Consider the following 20,480-nt stretch of genomic DNA (forward strand, 5'->3'; position numbering starts at 1 on the left):
ATAACTTATTACTGTTAACTAAAATTAATATTTTTGATACCGTAAAATAATTAAATAAAATACTATCATAAAAGCATCATATAATAATAATATATGTACATACGTAAGAAAGTAGTATTTTACAAATATGTAATTAATTTCATATAATAACATAATGTTATGTATGTATATATTTGCATATACCACACACAGGGTATTTTCTAGTCAACGACTTTAACAATACGTATTTATCCTTGTTATGATTTGTTGCTGCTGCACTTGTGCAAATAATTTTCTGTCAGAGATTTTCTGATTTTATTTGCTAACTGGGGAAATTGTTATTTTAAAAATGCAAAATGTTGACAAGTGAGCAATTTTTAGTATTCGAGTGTAAGTCCACATTGATGGGCAAGTGGAAACGGAAGTAGTTTCAAGTGTAACGCTATGACAGAAATAAAACTGTAAATATGTACTTAAGTTAAAGGAACAATACAAACTACTTTTAGATCCATATTGAATAAAAATACACACATTAATAATAACAATAAACAAATGATGCACATGTTTCGTTTAGTGGCTTTAAGAGAAATCAAGAGTGATCCTTTTTAAAAAGATCAACGTTTGCTACAAATTATCGAAAATATGACGTCAGATTGTCATGTTACCAGCCGTGCGACTGTAAATGTTCATAAGAGAGCTTTAAAGAAAGAGCGCATGCAGAGAGAGCCTTAAAAATTTTAAGCGAAGTGTTTGTAGTTGTCGGGCAAACGATGAGAGAGCGATAACCACCAGCTGTCACGATTATTACGGCTCTCGTGCTCAATTTATATATTTGAGAGGTCAGTGCCAAAGCGAATTCAGTATGCGGCGAGCAGCTGGCGCGGCGAGTATCCCGAAATAAACTTAACTGTCAGTGCTCGAGATAGCAAGTGTAAACAAAACTGAGTGAAAGGAGTGAAAAGTCAGCGCGCAAGGCGTGTGTGCGAGACACAACGAAAACAAAATCCAACTCACAGTGACACATTATTGGATAGCAATGCCGTTATAAAAAGTTTAGAAGCAACAGCAAATTAGGCAACATAGCAATTGTAGCAGGGATGACTGCAGTCTTTTACACCACGGCTCATAAAAATACAACATGATTATCTTTATTTATACAATAATTTGACCTAATTTTATATGCATCTCAATTGGGGCGCTGGGCAAACTGTAAATACTTTGCGAAAAGCTCGCAGATTGTGCGATCATTATCTATATCTATGCAGCTCTAGAAATTATGGGTAAAGGCGAATGAAAAAAATACATAAATGCTGTGTGCACTTTATAATGTAACAGCCAATTAATTTTGTCGTAACTTGCCCGACACGAGAATCAAAAGTGTCGCAAAACCAGAAAACACAAAAAAAAAAAAAAACACATACCGGCGAGCAGATGAGAGAGCGAGCACAAGCAATGCTATTGAGCATTTCAATTAAAGTTTCCCTCTTGCATCAGCTGTATAAGTACATATTTGTGGGCTAAATGATAAAGCGAATTCAGTATGCGGCGAGCAGCTAACGCGGCGACTTGCCTAAAAGCTCTCAGCTATTAAAGCTACGCAGCGCCGTCTAAAAAGAAAGCAACAACTACGAGCAAGAGAGAGAAAGAGAGATCGAGTAATACACGACGGCAACAAGCGAAATGACGCAGCTTAAAGTGCACGCTAGTAACGCTGTTATAAAATGCTTGCAAGCAACAACGAAACATGGAAGCGCCGTAACAGAAACACAGCAATGGCAGCAGGTATGTATGTACACACCACAGCGCATGTGGATAGAAGCAATTTATGATTTTGTATGTATTAATAATACATGTTTATACTCATTCACGAAATTGAAATGAGTATATTGGTTTTGCGCAATGTCCGTCCGACTGTCCGTATGAAAGCAGTTCATTTCTGCGCTATTGACTTTAGAGACTTGAAATTTGGAACACATACTCGTGTATATCTCTGATTTATACATTTTCCCGATCTGCCCACTAGAGGCGTGGCAAATCGGAAAATGCATTTCCGCATCAACCACACAAGATCACGTCCAATGCGAATATATTTACGCCCATTAGGGGCCTGGCAAATTGGATAAAACTGTATCTCCTAGAATTTTAAAGCTGGAACGTTAAAATTTTGCACGCTAATGTTATGATTCTATAAAGATTAATGAAAAAATTATATGTCTACGCCTTTTAGGGGCGTATATATTGCAAATTTAATATATATATGCGTGCTGACCAAGACCACACGGGGCGTGGCAAACCGCAAAAGTTTATATCTCCTAAAGTAAAAGAGCTAGAAGCTTCCAATTTGGATAGTTAAGTTACTAGTAACTCCCTGTATCGATTCTCCAAATAATATTGTTACGCCTCTTTAGGGGCGTGGCATATAAAAAAAATACCTTGTAATTTTTTTCATTTTTGGAGTGTTAGCATCCAAGTTTTGCAGCTAGGTTACGGTCAGCTTGTTCCATGAGCTGGTCAATAATAAAGTGCCTGAACTTTCTACAGTATTATAACTACACTTGGCTACTAAATTGCTTATGGGGTGTGGTGTACTTGTTTTTCATACCCTGAACCCATTGAAAATGGGAAATCAGGGTATAATGGTTTTGTTAAAATGTATGTAACAGGCAGAAGGAGGCGTGGCAGACCCCACAAAGTATATATATTCTTGATCAGGGCGACGAGCTGAGTCGATTTAGCCCTGTCCGTCTGTCTGTCCGTCCGTCCGTCCGTCCGTTCGTCCGTCCGTCTGTCCGTATGTTTGAACGCGTCGATTTCAGAAGATATAAGAGCTAGAGACTTCAACTTTTTTTAAAATGTCCGTATATATCATGCGCATATCGAGTTTATCACTAAAAAACGATAACTCATTCCGATACTTTTTTATCGATAAAAAACCTTATCGAAGATCACTTAAAAAATTATATCTCCTACATATTTCAAGCTAGAGTCTCCAAATTTAAAATTTATATTAAGATGAATTTAACACTATTTCGTTTTTTGTTAAAATTTACCCCCCACCCCTTAATCCACCCCCTCACCCTCATCTTTGTAAAAGTCGTATATCAAAAACTAGAGACTTGTGCATCGGTATACACATACATTTTAACATTATGATTACGTTCTGAAAGTTTCATTACGATCGTACGTCTAGAAATTAAATTATTCAACAAATAAGTTATCATAATATTGCCAACACTGCAGCGCAACCCAAGCGCAATCGCCCGTATATGTGAGTGTGTGTATATGCGTGTGTTTGTTTGTATGCGTGTGTATGCGTGTGTGCGTGTGTGTGTGTGTGTGTGTGTTTGCTAATTATTATTGAAATATCAGTTGCTTGTTGGGTTCAGGGGATCTCGTAGTCGAGCAGTCTCGACTAGAGCTTTCTTACTTGTTTTTACTTTCTTTTATAGCGTCACTACGGCGTTGTGGCGTCTGCGAAGCCGTTTCAAGAGATGCCGACTACCAGCGTGCTGAAAACATTGTGGAACTTTATGCCTGGCGGCAAATACAGTGGATCCGATCTCAATGATATAACTAGGGACTTACTAAAGGACAGTGGCGGTAATATTATAAAGATCAAAAGCTTTTTGGGTAAACCGCCGATAGTTGTAACAGAAAATCCAAATGACTTCGAAACTGTTTTCCGACACGATGGTGTTTGGCCCAATCGTAAGGGTTTCGAGCTCTTAAACTATTATCGCAACGTTCATCGTCGTGACTATTTTGGCCCAGAGTCGGGTCTACTTACGACCCAAGACGAGTCGTGGGGCAATTTGCGTTCAGCTGTAAATCCCATTATAATACATCCCAAGAATGTCAAAAAGTATTTGAGCTCATTGGATCGTATTAATCAGGAGTTTATAGAACGGTAAGATTCTTAATTCCATTAATAACATATTGTACATATAGCGAACTATCAACTTATCACTACATAAATTCTTTTCTTGGTTGTAGCATCAAAACCATCCGTGATACTGAAACTTTGGAAGTCCCCGCGAACTTCAAGGATGAAATAAGCGCCTGGACTCTAGAGTCTGTGGGTCAAATAGCCCTGGATTGCAAGTTGGGGGTTATCGACAATACCAATCCGGAAGGCAGACACTTCTTTGAGCAATTGCAGCGTTTCTTCGAACTCTCCGTTGATCTGGAAGTAAAGCCCTCACTCTGGCGCCAGCTCAAGTTCAGTTCGCCCAAATTGCGTGAAGCCCTCAGCGTATTGGATGAGTCGCTCGCCCTAACTGATAAGCTAGTGCAGGACGCCATGGAACGCATCGAGAAGTCCACAACGGCCAAGAGCCAAGAAGAGAAAAGTGTTTTGGAAAAGCTGCTAGCCATAAATCGAAAATATGCCGTTATTATTGCGCTGGACATGCTCTTCGCTGGCGTGGATACGGTACGTATGTAAATGCCTCTATCATTCAGTCCAGTCAGTAAGGTTTGGCCTTTAATTGCAGACAACCAGCAGTTTTTCGGCCATTCTGCTAGCCCTCGCCCAGCATCCCGACAAGCAGGCCAAACTGCGAGCTGAAATTCTTGGCATCTTGCCAGAGAAAAGCACGCCCCTCACAGTCGACTCGATGAGGAACTTGCCCTATCTGCGTGCCTGCATCAAGGAGGCCCTACGCTTCTATCCACTCATCGCGGGCAACGTACGCAAAATCAACCAGGACCTGGTGCTCAGCGGTTACCATGTGCCGGCGGGCTGCGAGGTAGCCATGATCCATTTGAACCTTTGGCGCGACGGCAAATATTTCTCGCAGCCCGGCGAGTTCGTCCCCGAGCGCTGGCTGCGTGAGAAGCAACAGGGCTCCAGCTCTGACTCCGAGTGTCCGATGGCCACCAAGCCGAGTCATCCCTTTGCCTATTTGCCTTTTGGCTTTGGCGTGCGCAGCTGCATCGGTCGTCGCATAGCCGAAATGGAGCTGGAAATTGGGGTCGCTCGTTTGCTTAGGAACTTCCAAGTGGAGTTCCACCATCCGGCGGAAAGGCCCTTCATTGCCTATCAACTGGCTACGCCACGCATTCCATTGCAGTTCAAGTTTATCGACTTGAAGGATTGAATCTGCCCCAGGTCTCTCTATATACCCAATCCTTAAGAATGTTCAATAGATCTGTATTTTTGTATATGTGCTGTCCCAGTATTCGCAAATGAAAACTGTTTCATGTTAATTAATTTAAACGCTGTCTTATTCCTATGTGCTTAGGATGTATTCTTTAGTGACTGTAACTTTCAAAGAAACATGACAGCCACAGAGAATGTTCTTTGGCTCTTTTGGCCCTTTTCCAAACCAAAGTTGTATCAAAACATTCACAATGCACTTTTCACTCGCTGTGCAAAATATGAATTATTTTTGTTCACTCTTGAGCTTCTAATTAATAAAGGAAAATCTGCCAGCACTCGGCGCCCCTTGATCAGCTCAATTCGTGCGTTTGGCCTTTGTCTGAGCTTTGCCTGTGGCCAGCTTAATTATAACTTTATGAGCTGCAAAGTTGGTTGCATGCCCCAAAGGTGTTGCGAAATGCGCTAAAAAATATGCAACACTTTCTTTCTATGCCATGCATATTCATTCCAGTGTGTGTGTGTGTGTGTTATTATTTATACATACATATATATAATGTGTGTATGTGTGTGTTGCTAACTCTTTGTTGCGGTTAGATGGCCACAACGGGCGGCAGCATCTGCTGCCTGACACTGCCTGCTGCCTGCATATATATTTATATATGTAGCATATGGAGCAAATGCAGGGGGGCGTGGCAGGAGTGTGCGTGTGTGTGAGTGTTGTGGCAGCGTTCAAACGACAACATAAATCCAGCGCTGCTGTTGTCTTCCTGGTTATTGTTTATTGTACACATACCGAAGCACACCCACACACACACATACACACTCACACACACCCACGTACACAGTGTCTGGTTAACAAACACTGTGGACAGCATACGAGGGCGCAAATAGCGCATACGACATGTGGCCCGCACTATATAAATATAAATATGAATATTTTAAGCGAGACTTGCAGCATCAGCAACACCAGCTGCAGCAGCAGGAGTCGCAGCAGGCGGAGCCGCATCTGCGTTTGCCTCAGCATATGCCTTAGCAATTAGTTCAGCTCTGCTGTCAGCTTTAAATTCAATCACATTACAATCGAAAATCACTTCAGCTTGATGGATTTGCCTGCGATTTCATGCTGATAAATCATTGCAATTGGTTAAATAATTAAGAAACCACAAGGGTGAAATGTTCGGCTAGGCAATGCCGTGTAAAACAATATAAATATTAAATGCGCTTTGCAGGACGTTCAATGCCAGATTATAATAATGCGAAATTGAATTACCTCTCCATCGATTAGTTGCTGTAAATGGTAAGCCAGGCAATGGCTGAGCAACCTCGTGAGGCTCTTCTTGGCCCATATTCATTTTAATGCAGGGTATTAGGCGCACACATAAAATCAAATCTACTCTGTATGTATGTCATGTTGGCTAAAAATGAAAACGTCACGTTTGGCACATTTAAAGTCGGTAAACGGCAGTCAAAAATTCAATTTGGCGCAAAATAAACTCAAACAGCAGAAAGTGAAAGCATGTTCTTGCGCTTACCCTCCCGCCCACTCCACTCGCACTCCCACTCCCTCCTCCTCTCCCTCCCTGGTCACTCTTTCTTTCTCCTGCTCTGTGGCTGTTTGCACACATGGCGTATGCGTAATTTCAATTTAATTGATTCCTAGAGCAATCGCTTTTTGCGCTGCTGCTTAACAAACTTTTTGCCAAAGCTTTTAATGCACCAAGGACGCGTATATTTATTTGGAGTATGGCTACATCTGTGGGTATAATTATTTATTCAAGAGATTGGTAACAGCTGAAAGAAGAGTGTAGCAAACACTCTAATTCGATTTAAAAAAAAAACGGTTTCATGTGCGCAGAGCTTAGCTTTTCATTGATAATAAATGTATAACAAAAAGTATATTCAATTTCAAAATAATTTTTTCTTAGTCTTTCACAAGGATATGTTTAGATTTTGTCATTAGATTAGTGATACACTTGGATCCCTGTATTCTCTTTGTCTCTGACTCATCTAGCATGAGTCAAGCCAACTATAGTTTGAGCTTGAGTTCGTAAGACATTTTCTTTGCAAGAGCATCTTAATATCGACCAGTCAAAAATAGTTGATGCTGTTTATATTTTTTTTTTTACCACGCTTTTGCTCTCAGCTTAACTTTGACTACGATTTGCCAAAGTGGTTTTGAAAAATCCACGTTTACGTTTACCATTTTTTTTCGTACTTTATTTTTTGCTTTTCCTCATTTGCCTTTTTGCAAATAAATGAGCAGCGTTCAGAGCTGTGCTGATTAATGCAGCTTGAGTGCCAGTTCGACTATGTGAGTTTGTGTGTGTATGTGTGTGTGTGTGTGTGTGTGTAAGCGCTGAGTTTCAAGTACAGCACAATTAATCAAACCGCAATTGAGTTTTGCCCTCACGGCGGAAGCTTTGAAATTAATTTGCAGCTGCTTTTCAATGTAAATTAAAAGTTGAAAGCCAGAGAAGGACAGAGGGAGAGAGAAAGAGAGAGAGAGAGAGAGAGGTTAAGTGCAGTTGAATGAATTTTTGCGCTGACAACTTAATCTAAATCTTGATTTTTTGGCATTTAACAAACTTAAAACAGATTGCCAACTCCGTTCCTTTGGCTAAATTTAATAAACTAAAACCATTTGCAGTTCACTGAACTGACAGTAAATAAATTTAACCTAATTCGTACATGTCAATAACAACAGGAACCAAGACAAGACAAGCAGCCGTTGCTGCCGCCCGTTGCCACGGCCGCCCATTCTGCCCCCTTTCAACTACTTCTTTTTTGCTCTGATCCTAGCAAGAAAAGCTGACTGAATAGCACCAGCACAGACAGACATACACATACACACAAACACATATACATACATATATATATATATATATATATATATATATATATTACTCGAGGTCTCTTTATATATATATATATATATATATATATATATATATATATATATATATATATAGATATGTTGCTGAACAAACAAGCCGAGCATTTGCTACACTGGGTACAATGGGCCTTAATTCTGTTTTAAAATTGCCAGGCAGCCCAATTTACCCTATCTAGTGGAAGTTCTATTCTAGAGAATCGTTACTTATATTATATTAGCTTGAAATGGATATTCAAGTTTATCAACACCTTTTTTATATATTTGTCACATATGCAAACTAGAATAAAACAAACTCCATTTCAAATTATTTCCTTAACTTATATAAAAAAAAAAAAAAAAAAAAGCATTTGAATAGCAATAGTTTAGAGAAATATATTCACAACATTATATCTTCTCTATAAATGACTTCAAATACTAAGTCCAAATTGTCAGACGAATGGTTAACCATTTTTCTCTTAATCAAAAATCCACCTTAATATAGTTTGTAAATTAGTCACATTTATCATATAATGTGCTGGGTTATTATATGATAAATGTGACTGTAATAAATGTGTAAATAATAATGTGTATTGCTTAAAAATGTTTTAAATATAAATATATATAATAGACCGAAACAAAATGTATAATATATTAATATTCAATTTTTACTTTCTACTTTATTTCCAATCGAAAATTTCCACGGTGCTTCTCCATTGTCTGTTATGAACTGCAAAGTGTAAAGCAAAAGCCAAAGATGACGCCCATTTCTTAGTGTTCGTATTTGTGTGTGTGTGTGTGTGTGTGTGTGTGTGTGTGTGTGTGCGTGTGTATGTGTGTGTGCGTTTAGCTGTGTGTGTGAGTTCCCTTCGCTCGTTGACTATGTCCGTATTTGGCATTTTGCGTTTTGTGCTGTGGCACCACATGCTTCTGATGGGCTGCAGTTAATCCACTTAATGACCTCGATGATTTTATTGATGAGCACCTCACGCCAACACCACGGCCACGCCAACGCCAACGCCAACTCCGAGTCCAATGCCAACATATGCCGCCTGATGATGAAGATGCTGGGCGCCCATATCGTTCCGGTTTACTTTCCACTCCATTCCATTCAATGCCATCTTTTTTTCGTGAATACTCTAGCTAAACCGGCCATGCTCGGTTAAGCGATACGTAAGACAAAGTTGAAGTTGAATCGTTCATGTCTTGATTAACAAATTTGAAGTTTGGCGGAAAACCAAAAATTCAATTAGATCGGAGCAGAGTAAGTCAATCAAGTTTTGTTTGTTAGATGACATGACATGAAAAATAATAATTATTATAATTCAAATTTGAAATTAAAGTCTGCACATCGACTGTTTACGATGGATAAGATTGACGCTCAGTCGACAATTTCAAATGATTTACTATTTACTTTGCCAGTAAGGACCCATTTCAATTATTTATCGTATACACATCGATAACTATCGATATACTACTGAATTTCGACAACTGATCGATAGTAAAAGTAATGTAAAGGGTATTTGGAATACTTCATGTCGCACTCGACGAGTGGTTGATTTTTTCTCGTCTAATGTTGTCAACGCCGCCTGTGCAGCGAGGCGTGGCACTGCCACTAAACGGTGTTGCCATCACCATCAGCAGCATCAACATCAACATCAACATCAACATCATCATCATCATCATCATCATCAGCGTCGTTTTCTGTGTTTGTTTCCTGTTGATTTTTCGGCACTGCCACGGAAACCCACTAAATTAGTGACAGCGACTTTGGCTTCCAGCTTGGATTCAGCATTTGATAAAATGGCAGAGCGTGGCTCCCAAAGTGTGAATGCCAATGGGTGTGTGTGTTGTGTGTGTGTCCTGTTTGTGTTATTTATGCGCGCGCATTAAAATACAATTTTTATGCTTGGCATTGCCAGACTTATCCTTTGACTCCCGCATCGCCCATCTGTCCCCACTGAAGGCAGCATCTTTATTGAGTGTAAATGCGCGTGGCGAAAGCATATTTATTTTCGTTGAGCTGCTTATTTATTTGGCAAATGGTTTTGCATTTGTCAACAACAACAACAACAACAACAATGACAACCAGTCCAGCCAGAACCCTCACCCCTCCGTCGACATCGACCCCACAGGCGTCGGCGACAACTTGCATTTCAATTTGGAGCATTGGACTCCCATTGGTCAGACCCGAGGGCATCCCCAGCTATCACGCCACGAACTGAAGCTGTTGAGCTGCTGACAAATGCGTGAATTTTCCCGTTTGGATATTTCATTAAGTTGACTAGTTTGGCTTGACATTCACATACAACAAGGCAAGGATTTTAAGTTCCAGATTTCGGACTGGCCACTCCACATTTCATCGTATATTTAAAAACTCCAAAACCATTTGAATCGATTCTTACAGCTACATATTAGCAAGCAGGCTTAGATAGTTCCTAAGAAAGAAGTAAATATATATAATATGCTTTTTGCACATGTTTATATTACATTTCTTAGAAATAATAAGTGAGTTGTAGGCTATTATTCATTTGACAAGCAGTCATACTAATCCAGGCATTGTTTACATGTTAAAGATTCTAGATTATGTATTTGTATTTACCATAGTATTTGTTAATGCCATATCCGATTAGCGCCCGCTGAGTACTTCGTCTCCCCCACACTTGTCACTTGCCTCTCCTGGCATATGTATATATATACTTTACACACTTTTTATAAGAGCTGCACAGCTACCATACTACAACTAAGGACTAGGAAATTACAACCTGGTCTCTTTACTTATCGGCGACGCCACCACTCCAACAGTATTTACTTAATATTATAGAGCCGCAATATTAAATCCACAATTTGTGGGTCTAACATTGTTAAATTGATATATAACATTAATTAAGAAAACCAGAGCTCAGACCTACGAAAAGAAAGCTGAGATTTTATTTTGTGAGATTTTATGTAAGCACCTATACAAAATTATATATTTTTAATTCTTTATTATTAATTAAATAATATTTTGTTTTATATTCTTATTTTAAATGACTTTGGGTCCCATCCAAATGAAAGTACTTGAACAGGGCTACATACAAATGAAAATCGTTTAAGCATCGTTTACTACATAAATTACCCTTACTGTAGTAGATACAAATCAAAGCTCGCCTCTGTGCTTTATTAGTTCCTGGTGTACTGGTGGCTCTCACTCAGCAACACAACAGATCTTCTCCCTCGCTATCTCAGAATATATCAGAATGAGTAGTTAAAACTTCAAAATATAAGCAACAAAATAATCATCATTAAAATGCAGCACATATTTGTACTTTTTAAATAAATATTTTAGCTTGAATCGTATGCCCTTAACATGTTTTCTTTGCTGCTATCACATGGCGTTAAATATATTTTCCATATCGAAGATATTTGCTCTTGCAAAGTTTTCTTTGTTTTTGTTTTCTTTCTTTATTTTTGGTTGTCTTTTGACGGCTAGTGTTGACCGAACCAAGCCAACGTTGGCGCCGCTTAATGATGCATTAAAGCGTTAACATTAATATAAGCTGCACACACACACACACACACATACACACAGAGAGAGACCACACACACACGCTTTGTGCTTGCAACACTTGGCGCTTTAATTAAATTTTCGATAATTGCTTGCAGCAAGTGTGGCGAGCGGCTCGTCGACTGCCGGTGACTGGCGACAACTGCAACACAGTGCGACATGCAGGATGAAAAAATATATAAGTGGCATTTTTAATTGATTAAAAAATGGCGCCTGCATTGGCACAGCCCGGCAAGGGCGCAGTGGGCGCGGCAGGACCAAGTGGAATCGCCAGTCGAATTCTGTTGGACATTTCACATTATGACTAGTTGTTGCGCCGTTTAATTAACAGGCCGTGCAAGCAGTTTCGTTTCGTCTTTTATTTTTATTTTTGGTTTTCCTCCTCCTTCTTCCTCATCGACATTTTTAATTTCCTTGAGCGCATCGGAAGTGGCGTCAGCCAAACCGGAAGTGGCACCGCACGCAGCAAAGCGCACGGCGCATAATTAACTTGTAGGCAGCTACAACTGACAACCTGTCGCCGCCTTGAACCCCCACCAGCTCCCCCGCCCTCCATCACACAGCAACCACTTGTAAAAGTTGCGCGTAAAAACGTAGCCGACGCACAGAGCAATAGCGGTAAAAAATACATCTTGCTGTCCTATTGACATTGATGCACTCAAAATTACCCTGTATCTGGAAAAGTGCATGCCAGAGTTGACAACCAGCCTAGCAGGAGAAACGAAGTACTTAAATTGAGCCTATATCTATACGCTCCAGCTTGGCAGTAAGTATAAATTACAAAAGTCTGATATCCATTTGAAAGAATTTGTAATGTTCCTACGATGCTGTTTAAGCATAAGTTCGCACTTCCTAAACTCGAATTTCGGGAAGTATTTTCGTAGGCTACACTTCAATATAATAACTACAGGTTATTGTAAACTAAGTTCGTGTTCATGTTAAGGAATACAATAAAAAGCTTTTAATTGATATTCGAATGATGTATCGAAGATATCAGCTCAAATCAGCTAAGCATTAACCACTATAATTTTAATATGAAATAAAAATCAACTTAACTTTTAACCAATCTTGAGAAAAGCGTTTTTATTTTTTGTTTTTTTTTTTTGTTTGTTGTGATCCGAAATTACGAGTAAATCACACAGGAGCAAATATATTGAATACCTAAACACAAAGTCGAAATTGACTTTTACGCCCCGAGTTGAATCTCGCTTAAGATATAATGGCTTCTGACTTAGCTTAGCAATGTAAAGAGACTTGCTTGTCTTCATGCTTCAAGCAAGGACCCACTTTGTAGCACTGCTTGTTTACAGGATATAAATGAAAAATAGGAAGAAAAAAGGAAATAGGAAGCCAACTTTCACTGCGTCTAAGCTTGGCCAAGAGAATTGTGAAATGAGCAGACGCCGGCATCACTTGAAACTTTTGCCATAGCTCGAACATAATTATAAAAGTTTCGACAAGCATTTGCCAGGTGGGCAAGCGTTGCCACAAATCTCAACTTGCAACGCACAGCGAGAGGAATAGAAGCTTGCGACTTGGACAACAGCCCAAAATACCAAAAGCCAAGTTCCGGTTCCATTTGCTGTAGCTCCTGTAGCTGTTGTTGCTGATTTTGTTGTTGTTGCTACTGCTCCGACTGCTGTTCCTGCTGCTGCTGTGTTAATTAGCCTGCCATTGGCATTTATGCTTAAACACTTAATGAGCTCGTTGAAATCGAGGCTACTCGCCCAATTTGGCCCCAACTCTTGCGCTAATTGCTTTTGCCTAACCTACATACCTACCAAGCATGCTTGACAGAATCCTACATATGTATGTGTGACGTGCTGCGCCTACGCATGGGTATTTGTGATTTCTGGCATGTCATTCACCCAGCCGGAAAATGGCTTATAGCGCTCCTAGTCTAGTTAATAACAAAGCCCTGGCTGTCTCTGTCGTTGACAACAACTAACAAACAACGGGCCAGAAATGTACGCAGATTTGCAATGAGAGCCTCTGTATACTCTGCAAAGACGACGTCTGTATCTGTATCTGTATCTGATCTGTATCTGTATATTGTATATGTATCGTATCTGTATCTGTATCTGTATTTGTATCTGTATCTGTATCTGTATCTGTATCTGTATCTGTATCTGTATCTGTATCTGTATCTGTATCTGTACGTATCCTTATCTTGCTATCTGGATCTGTATCTGTATCTGTATCTGTATCTGTATCTGTATCTGTATCTGTATCTGTATCTGTATCTGTATCTGTATCTGTATCTGTATCTGTATCTGTATCTGTATCTGTATCTGTATCTGTATCTGTATCTGTATCTGTATCTGTATCTGTATCTGTATCTGTATCTGTATCTGTATCTGTATCTGTATCTGTATCTGTATCTGTATCTGTATCTGTATCTGTATCTGTATCTGTATCTGTATCTGTATCTGTATCTGTATCTGTATCTGTATCTGATCTGATCTGTATCTGTATCTGATTGTATCTGTATCTGTATCTGTTATCTGTATCTGTATCTGTATCTGTATCTGTATCTGTATCTGTATCTGTATCTGTATCTGTATCTGATCTGTATGTCTGTATCTGTATCTGTTCTGTATCTGTATCTGTATCTGTATCTGATATCTGTCGTATCTGTATCTGTATCTGTATCTGTATCTGTATCTGTATCTGTATCTGTATCTGTATCTGTATCTGTATCTGTATCTGTATCTGTATCTGTATCTGTATCTGTATCTGTATCTGTATCTGTATCTGTATCTGTATCCGTATCTGTATTTGTATCCGTATCTGTATCTGTAACACGCAGTCCATCCACAGTTTTGTAGTATATATGCTAAGTTGGGCAGCAAAGCTAATATGCACACTCAGTGCTGAGGCAGTTGAACAAAAGAGTTTCCTATGAGATAGATAGAAAAAACAAAAAACAAAGAGGAGCCACTTAGGCGGCGAGTGTCGCTGGGAATGGAAGCTGTGGAACCTATGCTTCAGCGCCAACTGCGAATACCTCACCTGTGGACCAACAGCACTTGGAAATTGCTCGGTTTTGATGTGGGTTGGGTGCTGTTTTCTTATCTCACAAATAGGCATTGTACTCGGCTGGGCTCATCCCGGCACTGCAGGTATGTTTTCCTTTGATTTTTCGCATGCACGCATGAAAATTGTTTTCCTTTTGTTTGGCGCGCAGCACCATCAGCAACAACAACAGCAACAACAACTATATTACTAAGGCAAAAGGTTGTTGGCAGCGCACCAGCCAGGAAACTATGAAGGATTATGGATCTCTCGCTCTCTACTATCTCACCCTCTGTCTACTGTTGTTCCATGCCTAACGCCTTCCGTTGCTCCCGGTGGGTGTGGCATGCACCAAAAGGCCGCATAATGACAATGGACAAGGTACAAGCACAAGAGGCCGTAGGAGGGAGAGAGAGGAAGAGAGACAGAGACAGCCCATTCAAATGGGTCACGAAACCGAGCAATGAGCATTAAAGGCGATGAAGGCATCCAGAGTGGGAGCTGCAGCAGGTGAGACGTGATTGAAAATTGAATGGAGTCAAGGCAGTTGTAGCCGGAGTAAAATCATGAACGGCACAGGAGGCGGAGCACGGTACGGTACGACACTTTCCCGGAAGGATAGAAAGTGCTTTTATCGTTGCATCAGTTTGGCCCCACTTCACATATGAAAAGTCAGCTTAAAATATCGAAGCGAAAGTGCTTGACACAAGATGAATTCTGGCATTTCGAGCAAGCTATGATAAGTCTAATGAAATTTGTATTGCTACTGAGTAAACTACTATATACACGCCTGAAGCATTTAAGTTGCTTGCAGAACACATTTTGAATTTGAGCGAGTATTACGTAGTAGGTAATGTAGTGTACGGGATTAAGGAGGTCCGTCCAGTTGATGGAATTTCTGGATTTAAGCATGTGCTTAGATGTGCGCACTCTCGCTATGCTCGTACTAGCTCGATTGTCGGGATTCTTCTTTACCTACACAGTTCCACCTTAACACACTTCTTTTGTTGCGCGTTACAGAATCTAAATGAAATAAACCCTAAGTAATGGAAGTACCGACACGCTCTACATATATGTTAAACCCCCCATGTTCATGACTGACGGAGAGTACCAAGTTGGGGCTTGTCTCTCTCCCTTTACCCTCCGTACCTTGACAATATTGGAAATTTCAAGATATTGTCCCTTAATCAAGCTCTCAATGATCTTAACTACATCTTATAAGACCCTGAATGTATGATCGACAGACCAAATATAAGGCGTTTTTATACCCTGAACCCATTAAAAATGGGAAATCAGGGTATAATGTTTTTGTGAAAAAGTATGTAACAGGCTGATGGAGGCGTGGCAAACCCCACAAAGTATATATATTCTTGATCAGGACGACGAGCTGAGTAGATTTGGCCCTGTCCGTCTGACAGTCCGTCCGTCCGTATGAATGCCAAGATCTCAGAAATTGAAATTTTGTATGCATACCATACGCAGTAGGAGTTTATCATATTTTTTCGATAGCTCGTCCCATAGCTTTTTTACCAAGAATAATACTTTTAGACCTGGAGACTTCAGACTTGCTGTGTATATACATATGATGAGTACAAACCTTTTGTAATTTACAGATTTTGGATACCACACCCCCTTCGCCTCGAATTCGTAAACAACGTATTTCAAGTACTAGAGACTTGGGCTTTATAATGTACATTCACCATATGATTACGATCTGAAAGATTCATTAAGATGGTATGTCCATGAAAGACATTATTCAACAAATACATAAGTTCTCATAATATTGCCCACACTGAAGCGCAGTCCAAGTGCTGTCGCTGCTTACTGCGCAGTTAGTAGAGCGCGGGCTCAGGGAGGGTTCAGGGTATCTCCTATCGAGCAGTCTCGACTAGAGCATTCATACTTGTTTGTATTTATAGAATCATAAGTATAAATACATTACATTAAATATAAATACTAATTTCGGCCCCTACAATAATACATAGAAGGTAAAACTTCTCCACTGGGAGATAGCCTGAACCCTGTCATCATATTCGAAGCTCGTCATGTGCAAAACATGGCCCTGACTTAAGCAAGCCTATATCTATGCCTTCTGGGGTCTGCCACGTCTCCTTCTGCCTTTCATGTTTATTTCAACTAAATCGGTATAGTCTGACTTTATCTTATTGATCGAGATCCATGAAAATGCAAGAGCAAACAGCAATGAAATGTCGGATGTTCAGATGGCAATCCTTTAGCCACAAGTGCCCACAAATCAAACCAAATCCCGCTGATGTGCCCTGCTTTCAAAGCGCAAGCAGTAGAAATGAACCTAATTTCAAGAAATGTAAGCGAGGTATTTATTATTATAGTTGGACAATTTATAAGCGCCAAATAACAAGCATTAAATTCTGATGCAAATCTCAGGAGCTGAAATCCATACAAAACTTTCTATTTATATGGACGTGTGCTAGCTATCTGTGGCCGTGGGCATGGCTTTGAGTGTGGGTGGGGCTGTACGCAGCGAATCCAACGAGGGAGACAAACGGCAGCCACTTAAAACTGTCACAAGTTAAAAACCGCAACACTGCTGCAGCAGCTCTGTATAAGAAGGATAAGAGGGTACAGGAAGACGAGGCGATTGGTAGAGGGAGAAGCTGGAGAGGAGTTCGGAACACGGTCTGAAGGACGTGGCAAAAGAAAGACATTATGCGCCGGCATACCGCACAACAATTTCACAGACAATGAATACATTGGCAAAATGAGGCAAGACATGGACCCACACACGCACAGTCAGACAACAAGAATTTAAATAAATGCATGTGCACGAGCTGCCCGCAAAATAAAAAAAAAAAAAATAAAAAAATAAAATAAAAAAAAAAAACACATAGAAGCAGCAAGAAAGAAATCACAACAATTGCTCGGGCGGAGCTATGGCTGCTGCAGCTGCTGGTACGGGTTAGTTGGGGACCAGGCAGGAGTCAGCAGCCACTCCACGCCCCCATTTAGCCTAGGCGGGGGCGTTGGCGTAGCGATGACTTTGCATTTTGCATTACTTTGCTGGCGACTTTGCTTTGAAAGCAGTTTCGAAATTATTGTCTCTCAGCTAACATTGCCGGCGGTCCTGCGACTGCTGCTGCTGCTCCTGCTGCTGCTGTTGATCCTGCGTGGCCTGCTGGAAATCCAGCTTCCACTCCTACTCCAGATGCAGCTGCTTGTTGCCAACTTCACCGCATTTCAATGTTGCGTGTAGAGTTATTTCAAGTCATTGTTATTGTTAGAGACAGTACCCATTGAAAGGAGTTGTCAAGCAGTTGGGTATCCTGACGGCCAGCAGGCGAAATGCATGGAATATTTTTAGCACCCTTAATTAATATCAAAAGTATTAGTCAGAGACTTTCTCAGCAATATTGAGGAATTGCTATTCTACTTCCGCCTGATAACTATCAGTTGAAGTCTTTCTCATTGAATTGAATACTTTCACTATTTTCAATTATATAATGCCGCAATCTAAAATAGGACTGCTGAGTATCCTTGAGTCAAACAATCTTATGTTGGACATTCCATTGTTGTTGTTGGTGGTGTTGTTGCTATTGTTGGTGTTGTTGTGCTGTGTGCTTACACTCGCAAATGTCTTATTTATGCTCAGCACTTTTCGCTATCCCAGCGACAACTGCGTTTTTGCTTCATCCTGTGGCTGCAGCAGCACAGATCACAGCAGGTGGGCGGTGGTTTGGTGGCAGGGTGCACCAGTAGCCAAAGTGTGGGCGTTGGGTGGTTGCCTAACTCCTTGGCATTATATACACTGTTGTGGCTGGGGCGCGTCTCAGTGCCGTCTGCTATGCTTGTGGCTTCACTTGCAAATGCTGCCTCCACAATACACTCTGTGTATCCAGCTGTGGCTGTGTCTCTGTGAGTGTGTGTGTGTCTAGTGCTCTACACCATTTGCATTGACTTGGGTCACGGAGGTATCTTCAGTTTCAGCAGTTAGTTAGCAACTGCGGCCACGTTGCATAATGCTTCACACGCACAGCCAAAGAAATTAACGCGTTGTTGTTCAGGCCTTGTATGAGGAGCCAACAGCACTCTTCGCTATATGGAAAGTGTGGTTATCCAAACTAGATTATATTGAATATTAGAGCAGGATTGAGATCTATAGACATATTGCATATATTTTGTTTATAGATATATACATATATTAATAATAAGCGCTTATTATCATTACAGCACCAACAATATGAAAAAATATTATTGGGGTTTTCTAAACATTAATTCCGCATATGTCTTTTAACGGAAATAACTCCCCTCCTTCATTTTAATATCAAAATTAATAAACTTTACAACGTTCCGTATACACAACTTCTAATAAATAAATAAAAATAAAAATCAAACCAGAAAACCAGATTTTTCTTGTTAATAATAATAATATAAAACTGTTTCAAATTCTCGATAAGTGTATTTATAATTTAAGATACAATAACAGTTAGATATTATTATTATTAACAATCATTCTAACGAATTCAACAATACATTTTTATATGTCATATAAATCTACTGTAATATTCAATTAGCTTTCAGAATGTTGTACTATAACTGAAATCTAACATACTCCATAGTCTACAGATAATAAAATCGAATATAGATTTTCTAATGTTTTGTGTGTAGCGCACAGCAAACATCGTTGCGGAGGCACAACTTTTTGTTGAGGGCAGCTTTGAGGAAAGGGTAAAAAAGGTTTGTTGGTATAGGTCGAGCCAGTTGCAACTCTCTTTTTTAGCTGCTTTGGCTGTTGCTCTTGCTGCTGATGTTGCTGCTGCTGCTTTGGCCATACTTCAACTTCACTCGCTGCTTTTCTTATGCAGAAATCCATTCAAGTTGCTATTGTTGCTTTTGTTGTTCTCGCTTGTTATTTTTGCATAATAGAAAATTGTTTATATGCAATACACTCAGATATATGTATATATATATATATATACATGGATGCAGAGAGTCGCTGTGCAGCTATGTCCCTGCCCGAAAGAAAAACGAAGCCTTTTATGCTGCTTATTATGGCTGAAGCATAGCCTGGCCTGACCTGAACGCCAAGCCAAGCCAAGCCAACCCAAGCCCAGTTCCGCATGTTTATTGTGCATATTTTAGAGACTTTGTAGCTGGTTGGCGAGCTGAAAAACGAAAACCTAAATGAAAATATTAAATTGCATTTAAAACGAACGCATAATCACATTAACTGCAAACTGTCGCCCCTAACTTAATAAGCAGCCAAGTTTGCAAGTTGGCCAACGCTGGAGCTGAGCGGGAGCCGAAGGCGCGAGGGGTGAGGGGTGAGGTAACAGAGCCTAGGCTTGAGCCGTGCAACATGGCACGTTATAGAATTTAACAAAATTATTTAAAATTCCGCAACTTTGGCTGTTGCAAAAAGTGGGCCAACAGTAAAAAACTTTGCACAGCACAGCAGCAAGGGACAACAAGTGCAACAACAACAGCAACAACTGCAACAGCAACAACTTCAGTTCGCAGTCCAAGGGTCAGTTCTGCAAGCAACTTTTAAATTAACCCTAATTCAGACAGCAACAACAACAAATTTATAGACATATACATGTACATACATATATATATATATATTTATATATATGAAATATATACGTATATAGTTAGGGCATGAAAGTTCACAATATTCTTGCGCATTTTTCAACTTTAACAATTTATTAAATGGGTCAAAAGCCACTAAAACTTCATTTATCATTGCATGAGCAGGCAACACGCCCACTATACAACATTCAACGCCTCCCTCGACCAGCTTGTCCCTATATATTTAGCTGACGCGCAGCCCTCGGTACAATTATTGCTGGCAATGTCGTTATACCCTGTGGGTAGTGTGAGAATTGCATTGCCAAAGAAACATTAAACAGTATTTTATTTCATTTCTTGTTCAATTTGTAACCCTGTCAAATCTTCAGAGTGAAGATACATTTAAGAAAGAAGAAGCCTAT

General features: G+C 39.9%; 1 protein-coding gene across 1 annotated transcript; it reads left to right on the plus strand.

The window, feature by feature from the left end:
* The first annotated feature begins 1,453 nt into the window (after positions 1-1,453).
* LOC108655063 (cytochrome P450 CYP12A2) lies at positions 1,454-5,133 on the plus strand. Its single transcript, XM_089261879.1, has 4 exons — positions 1,454-1,761; positions 3,429-3,886; positions 3,973-4,411; positions 4,473-5,133. The coding sequence occupies exons 1-4, from the start codon at positions 1,660-1,662 to the stop codon at positions 5,076-5,078; spliced, it is 1,605 nt and encodes a 534-aa protein (XP_089118005.1). The 5' UTR covers positions 1,454-1,659; the 3' UTR covers positions 5,079-5,133.
* The last annotated feature ends 15,347 nt before the right edge of the window (positions 5,134-20,480 follow it).

Source organism: Drosophila navojoa, chromosome 5, assembly GCF_054131105.1.
Source record: "Drosophila navojoa isolate 15081-1374.11 chromosome 5, UAZ_NAV_1.0, whole genome shotgun sequence".
Classification (NCBI taxonomy): domain Eukaryota; kingdom Metazoa; phylum Arthropoda; class Insecta; order Diptera; family Drosophilidae; genus Drosophila; species Drosophila navojoa.